This window comes from Lithobates pipiens, unplaced genomic scaffold (genome assembly GCF_037356315.1).
Source record: "Lithobates pipiens isolate NorthernLeopardFrog02 unplaced genomic scaffold, aLitPip1_a1.2 Scaffold_23, whole genome shotgun sequence".
NCBI classification, from domain to species: Eukaryota; Metazoa; Chordata; class Amphibia; order Anura; family Ranidae; genus Lithobates; species Lithobates pipiens.
The window spans coordinates 20,788,979-20,800,110 of record NW_027507785.1 but is presented as its reverse complement, the minus strand read 5'-3'; the positions used below and the strand labels follow the sequence as shown (position 1 = coordinate 20,800,110).

Here is an 11,132-nt window from a genome sequence, read left to right as displayed (position 1 = left end):
CCCTTCGGATTATGTAATGCCCCAGCGGTCTTCCAAAATTTTGTTAACGAGATCTTTCACGACCTTCTGTATGTCTGTGTTATTTTATATCTGTATGATATTCTTATTTTCTCGCCAGACTTATCTACCCATCGTCTTCATGTAAAAACTGTGCTACAGCATCTACGGGAAAATTGTCTATATGCAAAATTGGAGAAATGTCTATTTGAACAAACACAAGTTCCATTTCTGGGCTATATAATCTCATCACAAGGCCTCCTCATGGACCCAGCAAAACTTCGGGCCATCTCCGAGTGGCTCCAGCCCTCTGATCTTAAAGCCACCCAACGCTTTTTGGGCTTCACCAATTACTACCGCCAATTCATTCGTAACTACTCCACCTTGGTGGCTCCTATTACATCTCTCATCCGCAAAGGTGTAAATGCTTGGCTCTAGTCCCCTGAAGCCATTGAAGCTTTCCGCAAACTTAAGGCAGCCTTCCTCTCCGCCCCTATTCTTATATGCCCGGACATTACTATACCCTTTTCTTTGGAGGTAGATGCCTTTTCTGTAGTAGACGGTGCCGTCCTATTCCAAGCTCAGCAGGGCAAGTCTCAACCTTGCGGATTCTTTTCCAAGAAGTTTTCTGATGCTGAGAAAAACTATACCATTGGGGACTGTGAGCTACTCGCTATTAAACTAGCTCTTCAAGAATGGCGACATCTTCTAGAGGGTTCTCCCCATTGTAATACCATCTATACTGATCATAAAAATCTGCAGTATTTACAATCCGCGAAACGCTTGAACCCACGTCAAGCTCGCTGGGCCCTCTTTTTCGCCCGCTTCAACTTTAACATTACTTTCCATCCAGGTGCCAAGAACCTTCAAGCCGATGCCTTGTCCAGGTCATTTGATGTCAATGATTCTGAGAATCACCTAGATCCTGGTCCCATCATTCCTCCGCATCGTATTCTAGCCACCACTCAGCTCCAGTCTACGCAGCCTCCTCCTGGTAAAACTTTTGTAGCTCCTGCACTTCGTCCCAAACTCCTTGCTTGGGCACATGACTCCAAGTTCTCTGGACTTCCTGGCATACCTCGTACTTGTGATCTTCTTCAGTGTCATTATTGGTGGCCTTCTCTTCGTAAGGATGTCAAGGAATACATTCAAGCTTGTACGATTTGTGTACTTTCCAAATCTTCCACGTCCGCCCCTGCTGGGTTGCTTTTGCCCTTACCAGTGCCCGATGTACCTTGGCATTGTATTGCCATGGATTTTATCTCAGATCTGCCTCCCTCAACAGGTTCCACAGTCATCTGGGTAGTGGTGGATCGGTTCTCAAAAATGTGTCACTTGATTCCTCTCCCAGGCCTACCTTCTGCTCCCAGTCTTGCCAAAACTTTCATTAAGGAGATCTTTCGTCTTCATGGGATGCCTTCCCATATCATCTCTGACAGAGGAGTTCAATTTACTGCTCGGTTTTGGAGAGCCTTGGCCAGCTCCTTTGGGATTAAATTGGATTTTTCATCTGCCTTTCATCCCCAGTCCAATGGGCAAACGGAACGTGTCAATCAAAATGTAGAACATTTTCTCCGTGCCTTCATTTCAGCCCACTAAGATGACTGGGTGGACCTTTTGCACTGGGCAGAGTTTGCCTTAAACCATCACGCCAATGCCAGTTCTGGAAAATCTCCTTTCTTCACAGTTTATGGGCAGCATCCATCTGTTCCCTTTCCTGTTCCCATTTCTCCTGTGGTACCAGCAGCAGCTGAGACCCAAAGGTCCTTCAACTCAATCTGGAAAGAAGTCTCTGGGAATCTTCATCTAGCTGCTTCCAGGCATAAAACAGCGGCAGATCGTCATCGCCGTCCAGCTCCTAAGTTCCTGCCTGGTGATAGAGTTTGGCTCTCTACCAAGCACATCCGACTCCGAGTACCCTCCCTGAAATTTGCCCCTCGCTTCATTGGTCCATTTCCTATTCTCCGCCAGATCAATCCAGTGGCTTTCAAGCTCCGTCTATCCTCTCATCTCAGGATACCCAACACCTTTCATGTCTCCCTGCTCAGGCCACTGGTCCTCAATCGCTTCTATCGCCCTTCTTCTCACCCCGCTCCTGTGGCTGATATCTCGGATCAGTATGAGATTAAATTAATATTGGACTCCAAGTACTCCCGGGGGAGGCTATTCTATCTCATTGATTGGAAGGGCTATGGTCCGGAGGAGAGGTCTTGGGTCCCTGCCACCGATGTCTCTGCCCCATGTCTGGTGACCAGATTCCATCAGAAATTTCCCTCCAAGCCAGCCCCCAGACGTGTAGGGAGGCCTCGTAAGAGGGGGGGGGTACTGTCACAGATCAGCTGTGGAGCTGATCTGTGTCTCACCTTTAATGCAGTGGGTCGGCTGGCATCTGTTGTTCCACTGTCAGGTGTTCAGCTCTGTGCACTCTACAGCTATGGGTGTCGCCGCCCTTCACCTGTTGCCTAATATATGTTTCCTTCCTGCTACTTCCTGTCCAGCCCCTCATGTGCTTCTCTATTTAAATCCCTTCCTAACCAGCCACCATTGCTTGAGCAACGTTTATTTCTGAAGCTCCCCTGTGTAACCTGTTTTACCTGACTTCTCGTGAACTGATCTTTTGTGTACCGACCCGGCTTGTTCTGATTACATTGTCTACAGCCCACCCTGACCTTGGCTTACTATCTGGCCCTCCTTGCTTCATCCACCCATCCTTGTCTACAGTGTCTTCTGGTACTTCCCTAGCGAGCAGGGTGAACCCGGGGGTTGTGACCTGGGGTCAACACGCAGCTAAGTCCAAACCTTCGTGAGAGGGTCCCTGGTGGAACACCGACTGACTCTTAGATTCCACGCCCTGGGGGATCCCGTGTCACCTGCTCGCCTGTGGGTTCACTGTAAGAAGTAACGTGACAATTAGTCAGTGGTAAATGTGGTATACACTATATACAATCACCCGACACTAGTTCGTTTCCACAATCCATGACTTAACTTCACAGTTCACACAAATACGTTTTAAATTCAAACTGTAGCACTGACGTGAGTAATTTTTTTTCCCACAGTAGCGTGACAATCCCTCCACCTCCGGTCTAACTAATCACTCTCACCTTAAGGCACGGAGTCCTGTGCAAACAGGTGGTCATGCAAGAGGGTATCAAAAGGGTTAATATGGACCATAAACTTCTCTCACGTCTCCTTAGATCTCACAAAGGACGCCAGGTCATGGGTAGAAAGAAAAGATCTAAGTGCTCACCGCTTAAGTATAAGATTTAATTTTTGTGTTCAAACACAAACTACTCACATAAAGATGATAAAAACACAGCATGTAAAGCCGACAATCGCGTTAGTTCCGTTTGGCAGCAGCAGGTGACGTCATGCGTAGCTCCTTCCCCGTACGCGTTACGTTCAATCAGAACTTCAACCTCACCGGACTCCTCCCCCCTTCCCTTTGTTAGTAGACAGAGGCACTTGGGGAAGGGGGAGGAGTCCGGTGATGTCGAAGTCCGTAACGTCACCGGATCTCCGACGGAACTCCCTGAAGACCCGTAAGCCGCCGGAGAGGTGAGTACCGATCAAAAGAATTTTGATCGATCAAAAAAATTAATTGATTAATCTAGGAAGTAATCTTTAATTTCCTCAGCCCTAATTTTTTGGTATCTAATTAGTTTCAAAATACTTGGTGGTTGCCATGGTGGTCATTGAGGATACGTTTTCATTATGTCCATTTCACTGAGACGCTATACTCACACTACTTCTGGGTGTCGCAAGTCATCCACTCGCCTTGCCCTTAGTCGTGGTGAGATGACATCATTGCGTTATTTCACGAGATTACATTATTCACGGACACCACTAAACATCGCTTATGGCAGTCGTATTGCCATTCTTTCTGTCTGCTTTCTTCAAATGCTCAAACGATATCCTGGGAAGGTGAAAAAAGGCATCACATGCCTGGGTGCCTGTATACTGCCACCAGGGAGGACATGGACAAAACAAACAGCCACAAAAGGGTCAAACATATACAGACATTGGGAGCCCCTAGTCATTATAGGGTTAATAATTCCCAGCCATAAGGAAACCTCTCCACATAAATAGGTAAATCCTATCCAGCCAACACAGACCCATAGGAAATGAAAGAGTTAATTGCATTTAGCCATTAAGGAGGGGTTAGTCATAGAAGGGTTAATAATATTCAGGCCACCTGGGAGACATCAGTCATGATAGGGTTAATGGTATTCAGCCTCCAGGGAGTTGACAGTCATGGAAGGGTTAATGTCATCCAGCCACTGGGGAGACATTTGTCATAAAACAGTAGACCCGTGTTCAGCCACTAATAAGATGCTGGTCATAAAGGGTTAATCATATGAGAGCCGTTAATTGTGAGAGTATTAATCCTGTCTAGCTACCAGATAATCATCAGTCACGAAAAGGTTAACTGTATTACGCTTTATTGAGCTGCTGATTATCTTGTCACCAGACAGCAATTAGCCAAGAAAGGGTTAATTGTATTCAGCAGCTAGGTAGTGGTTATAAATGGAAAGGGTTAATCCCGACCACCGAGGAGCTGCAAGTCATGAAAGGGTTAACTCTGTCCAGACAGCAGAGATCTGCCCCCAATGTTCCTGTACATTCAGGAATCATCTAAAGTTTATGACGTTGTCTCAGGTCAGTGCTGATTGGCTGATGCTTCCAGGAAGTCTCTGGAAGGTCCCAGCTGCTTCCTAAGGACTGTGCGTGATTGGTCAGGAACTTTCTCACAGCTGAGCCAGCGAGTATAAATAGAGCTGAGCTGCACAGAGAGAGGCAGATAGTAAAACTCCCAGAGAGAAGACAGAGCTCAGCTCATAGAGGAGAACACAACTCCGTTCTCGATACAGCACAGAGGAGACGTATCTTCTGACACAGCAGAGGAGAACCAGCTTTATCTACTGACCCCAAGAAGATATAATATAGAGATCTACACATCCACCAGCAAGAAGATGGCACCCAAAGACGTTGCAATTGGCATTGATCTTGGCACGACCTATTCCTGCGTTGGCGTCTTCCAGCATGGCAAGGTGGAGATCATCGCCAATGACCAGGGCAACCGCACCACCCCGAGCTATGTGGCCTTCACCGACACAGAGAGGCTGATCGGAGATGCAGCCAAGAACCAGGTGGCCATGAACCCACAGAACACAGTCTTTGATGCTAAGAGACTGATTGGCAGGAAGTTTGATGACCACGTGGTGCAGTCTGACATGAAGCACTGGCCATTCCAGGTGGTGAGTGACTGTGGGAAGCCCAAAGTGAAGGTGGAGTACAAAGGAGAAGAGAAGACCTTCACTCCTGAGGAAATTTCCTCCATGGTCTTGTTAAAGATGAAGGAAACAGCTGAGGCGTACCTGGGTCATCCTGTGAGAAACGCTGTGATCACCGTGCCAGCTTATTTCAATGACTCCCAGCGCCAAGCCACTAAAGATGCCGGGGTCATCGCTGGTTTAAATGTACTGAGAATCATTAATGAGCCCACAGCTGCTGCCATTGCTTATGGCTTGGATAAAGGAAGCCGAGGTGAACGCAACATCCTGATTTTTGACCTGGGAGGTGGCACATTTGACGTCTCCATCCTCACTATTGATGAAGGGGTCTTTGAGGTGAAGGCTACAGCAGGTGACACCCATCTGGGTGGAGAGGACTTTGACAACCGAATGGTGAACCACTTTGTGGAAGAATTTAAGCGCAAGCACAAGAAAGACATCAGCCAGAATAAGAGAGCTCTGAGGAGGCTCAGAACAGCTTGCGAGAGAGCCAAGCGCACCCTGTCCTCCAGCACCCAGGCCAGCATTGAGATTGACTCTCTGTATGAGGGCATTGACTTCTACACTTCCATCACCAGGGCTCGCTTTGAGGAACTTTGTTCAGATCTCTTCAGGGGAACCCTTGACCCAGTTGAAAAGGCCCTGAGAGATGCCAAGCTGGACAAGTCTCAGATTAATGACATTGTTCTGGTTGGAGGCTCTACACGTATTCCCAAGGTGCAGAAACTCCTTCAAGACTTCTTCAATGGGAAGGAGCTAAACAAGAGCATCAACCCTGATGAAGCTGTCGCCTATGGAGCCGCTGTACAAGCTGCCATCCTGACTGGTGACAAGTCTGAGAAGGTCCAGGATCTGCTCCTGCTGGATGTGGCCCCGCTCTCTCTTGGTCTAGAAACAGCCGGAGGGGTGATGACTGTACTCATCAAACGCAACACCACCATCCCCACCAAGCAGACACAGATCTTCAGCACCTACTCTGACAACCAGCCAGGTGTCCTCATCCAGGTCTTTGAGGGTGAGAGAGCAATGACAAAAGACAACAACCTCCTGGGGAAGTTTGAACTGACTGGCATTCCTCCAGCTCCACGTGGAGTGCCACAAATTGAAGTAACCTTTGACATTGATGCCAATGGAATCCTCAATGTGTCTGCTTTGGACAAAAGCTCAGGAAAGCAGAACAAAATCACCATCACCAATGACAAGGGCAGACTGAGCAAAGAGGAAATAGAGAAGATGGTGCAGGAGGCAGAAAGGTACAAGGCGGACGATGATATTCAGAGGGAGAGGGTTGCTGCTAAGAACTCTCTGGAGTCCTATGTCTTCAATCTGAAGAGCACAGTGGAGGATGACAATATCAAGGACAAAATGAGTGCATCAGATAAGAAGGCCATTGTGGATAAGTGTAATGAGGTCCTGTCATGGCTGGACAAGAACCAGCTGGCTGAGAAAGAGGAGTACCTCCACCAGCAGAAGGAGCTGGAGAGGGTATGTAACCCTATCATCTCCAGATTGTACCAAGGGGCAGCAGGCAGTGGGATGCCAGGAGCCAGCTGCAGTACTCAGGCCAGACAGGGCTGCAACCCCGGACCTACCATTGAAGAGGTGGATTAAAGACTGCATGGTGTTTATTACAGGACTTTTATGTGACTTTTGGGAATGATCACCATTGCAGAGTTAGATTAAGGACAGTATAACATTAAAAATATAAGGACCTACGTGTGATTAATTGGACTGCACTGAAAAAGGACTAAATGTAGTACTTAAAAAATAAAAGACATAAGCAGTGGATAATCAGGGAGAGTGTACAGTGTTTTTTGCAGGTCATCAAACACATCAAGCAAAATATATTTTACAATTTTAGTAAAAAGTTTTTTCTATGTTTATGTCCGTTGTACATATGGTAATTGCTATTTTTCTTAATAAATATTTACATTTTTAAAAAAAAATGTTTTTTCATTTTTATGCTAAATCTACATATATTTGCAGCATTTTCAGTGTAATATTGGTTATTAACTTTATAGGAGATAAAATAACTCTTTAACATTAGACATGTAAATTGTATCAAAATACAAATAGTATGGGGCATTATAAGATCGGTAAACTGAGTTAAGAAAAAAACATATTTTGTACTATTAGGCTATGCAAGGAGTAGGTCATTCTGCGCAGATAGTTTGTGGCATCTGTGCTCAACATCATCTACATCTTTACTGATACTGGCTGTTTTATGTCCTGATAAGACCAGATAGATGGGTACAGAGAAAGGTGCCCACACTAACATGAAAATCGTGTTCACAAAATAACAAGCTCTAGCCAACATGTCTCAAGGTGTCTGTGCAGAAATATGTATTTCACCCACTCAGAATATAGAATCTTCACAGCAAAGGTATTTGCAACTCCTGTAGGTACGCCCCTAGAATTATAAAAATTACAAAATTCCCCCATCCACACATTCATAGTGAATGGGGGAATCCCTCACCCTTTTTTATTGTGTTCTGATGGCAGAGAGACTTTACCGCCATCAGAACACAGTGATCAGTGTTGCCGGCTGTAGCCAGCAGCACTGATTCTTCAGAAAACCCGGCTGGTTATGAAACCCAAGAAAAACAGGCTGGTTATGTACCCCATACCTATTGACATGGGGAGGTAGGATCTGGGGGCCTCATTTGTTAAGGGGGGCTTCCAAATTCCGATAAGCCCCCTGCCCGCAGACCCCAACAACCATCTGCTAGGGATCGGAAAGAGGCCCTTGTCCCCCTCAACATGGGAACAAGGTGCTTTGGGGTGGGGGGTACAGAGCCGTTCCCGGCCCCAAAGCACCCATACCTCCCATGTTGAGGGTATGTGGCCTGGTATTAGTCAGGAGGAGGGGCACTCGCTCTTCCCTCCACTTTCCTGGCCTGCCAGGCTGCATGCTTGGATAAGGTAAGGGTCTGGTATGAGAGTTAGTGAGAACCCCACGTCGTTTTTATTTTCCAAGTTTGGTGTTGGGTTCCCCTTAAAATTCATACCAGACTAAAAGGCCTGTCATGGACTTAAGGGGGTACCCCGCTTTTTTTTAAATCTTTTTTTGGTGTGGGTTTTCCTGTCAAGATCCATGCTCAAAGATTTTTTTATTTATGTTGGTATGGGAATTTAAACCAGTGTGCATATGTGAGGTTAAAGAGGAAATAAACCCTGGGCAGACAGGTGCTGTCAGTTCTCATTCTATTGCGTATCAAGCAGAGCTCTCTGCTGCCCTCTGGTGTCATTGTGCAGTCATTGTGATTCGCACACGGGCTGATCAGCAATGTTAAGTACACTATGACGAGGATCCAAGAGGAACGGAGTTTGTTCATATCTCAGCATTACATTTTCAACTTTTGGTGTTGGGTTCCCCTTAAAATTCATACCAGACCAAAAGGCCTGTTATGGACTTAAGGGGGTACCCCGTGTTTTTTTTAAATATTTTTTTTAAATATTTTTTTGGCGTGGGGTTTCCTGTCAAGATCCATGCCCAAAGAGTTTAGTATTGTTTTTTTTTTTTTTTTTTGGTATGGGGATTTAAACCATTGTGCATATGTGAGGTTAAGATTTGTCATCACATTGTGTGTGTGCTACTGGCATCAGCACACGTGTGCTGTGCAGGTGTTATGCCTTCTACACTGTACACAAAGAAAAGTAAACTTTTTCATTCACTTACATTTGCCAATAAAAAAAAAACACAGGTAACAATTTTGTTTTTGAAATTAATAAAATTTATCGAACAAGTGGCTCATAAACTGTAGTATAAAATAAATCAAATATATTTAAAAAAAAACAATAAACCACCCTCCCTCCTTCCCCCATGGAAAAATCACATTTTTACATATATTATTTGTAACCAAAAATATAATAAAACAAAACAAGAAAACAACATATATATATATATATATATATATATATATATATATATATATATATGTATATATATATATATAGATATATATCTATATATATGTGAGGTTAAAGAGGAAGTAAACCATGATGTGTTTACTTCTTTGTTTCCCTGCAAAGGTAAAGCATAATGGGCTACTATGCAGTAGCCCATTATGTGTCACTTACCTGTAGGGATGATCTTCCGTTCGACTTGAACATCAGCTGTTCGCTCGTTCGGCGAATACAGAACATTATGGGCCTTTCGCGCCAAATTCATGTGGCGCTCACAGCCCACAATGCACTGCGCCATCGCAGTGCATTGCTGGCTCATGATTGGCCAAGCATGCACTGTGACCCCGCATGCTTAGCCAATCACAGCGCTGGCAGCGAGGAGAGCCATGATTGTCCACAGGCAGGATGCCTGTGGCCAATAATAGCTCAGGCTGTGTAGTGCACGCCCCACACTATATAAGGCCGCCAGCGCAGCAGCCTTGTGTAGTGTGTTGGCATCTGTAGGAGTTAGTGGGTGTTCTGTGTACCTTCAACACAGTATATACCGTTCGTTATCGGCCAATTTTGCGTTCTTGCTCTTCTGTAGTGGGTGTTGTCTGCATGCTCTGACCACAGTATACACCGTTATATCCACCTATATAGCTAGCTATATTGCTCTTTTTTAATAGAGCTTGCATTCAGTTGTAGGAGATTGTGCGTGTTGTCTGCGTGCCCTGACCACAGTATACACCGTTATATCCACCTATATAGCTCTTCTCTAATTGAGCCATCTGCCATCTGCAGGACTTAGTGGGTCTTGTGTGCCTCCAGCACAATATACACTACCCAATTGCTGGTATTCCCATCTCCCTTCGGGCCATTACCATGTCTGGAAGGCCAACAAGGAGAGGCAGACAGGCACAAGCTGATAAAAGAGGGCAAGCAGGCTCTGTGTCTAGAGACAACAGTGCTGGTCGTGGACGCGGTGCATCGTCATCATCAGCACGTGGCCATGGGACACGCTTGTCCTTCTTTTCGGCAGCTGGACATGTTGAGCCACAACATGCCGAAGACTTGGTAGAGTGGATGACCAAGCCCTCTTCATCCTCCTGATCCTCTCTCACCCAGGCTCAGGGTACTAGCAAAGCAGCTGCCAACGCATTGTCTTCCCTCCTCTCAATGTCATCATCAGTGACTCCTTCCCTAGACCCACCACGTCCTCCTGAGGAGTCTCCTGAACTCTTTGAGCACAGCATTGGGTACATGCTCCAGGAGGATGCCCAGTGTTTTGTAGGCTCTGATTATGATGCTCAGCTAGAGGAAGGCAGTAGCGTGAGCGCAGAGAGAGGGGATGCTCAAGAAGGACAGCAATCTGGCAGTCATGTTCCACAAGCTGCAGCATACTGCCAGGTTTGCTCCAGCGATGAAGAGGGAGGGGATGATGAGGGCACTGACTCCACGTGGGTGCCTGGTAGGAGAGAAGAGGAGGAGGAGGCACATGTCCAACGAGGCAGGATGCCCTCCGGGGGCCAGCTTAGGGGCAGCACACCGTCTGAATCACACCGCAGAGCTCCACCGGTGCAGGGCGCTGCCTCTGCACGTTATTCTAAAAGTTCTTTGGTGTGGGCCTTTTTTGAGACGAGTGCATCAGATCGCACCGCTGCTATTTGCAACATATGTCTCAAGCGTATCTCGCGTGGCCAAAACATCAGCCGCTTGGGCACCACATGCTTGATCAGACATATGTTGACCTGCCATGCAGCTCGTTGGCAAGCGTACCTCAAAGACCCACACCAAAGAACAAAGCGGACCTCTCCTTGCTCCTCATCAGCTGGGATCTCCAACCCCACTAGACCTTCAGTCCTCTCTGAAACCTGCTCTGAGAGTAATGAAGGTGTAGAATTAGGTGTGTCACAGCCAAGTGCTTCCGGGCACTCTGCTAGCAGTACACCCACGTCC

General features: G+C 46.4%; 1 protein-coding gene across 1 annotated transcript; it reads left to right on the top strand.

Moving 5' to 3' along the window:
• Positions 1–4,790: 4,790 nt before the first annotated feature.
• On the top strand, positions 4,791–7,208 carry LOC143927245 (heat shock 70 kDa protein-like). The gene has a single exon (XM_077451246.1). The coding sequence runs from the start codon at positions 4,968–4,970 to the stop codon at positions 6,897–6,899; it is 1,932 nt and encodes a 643-aa protein (XP_077307372.1). The 5' UTR covers positions 4,791–4,967; the 3' UTR covers positions 6,900–7,208.
• The last annotated feature ends 3,924 nt before the right edge of the window (positions 7,209–11,132 follow it).

What these genes read in the sequence shown, in the direction of transcription:
- LOC143927245 (XM_077451246.1), top strand. Translation starts at nt 4,968, where the DNA reads ATGGCACCCAAAGACGTTGCAATTGGCATTGATCTTGGCACGACCTAT.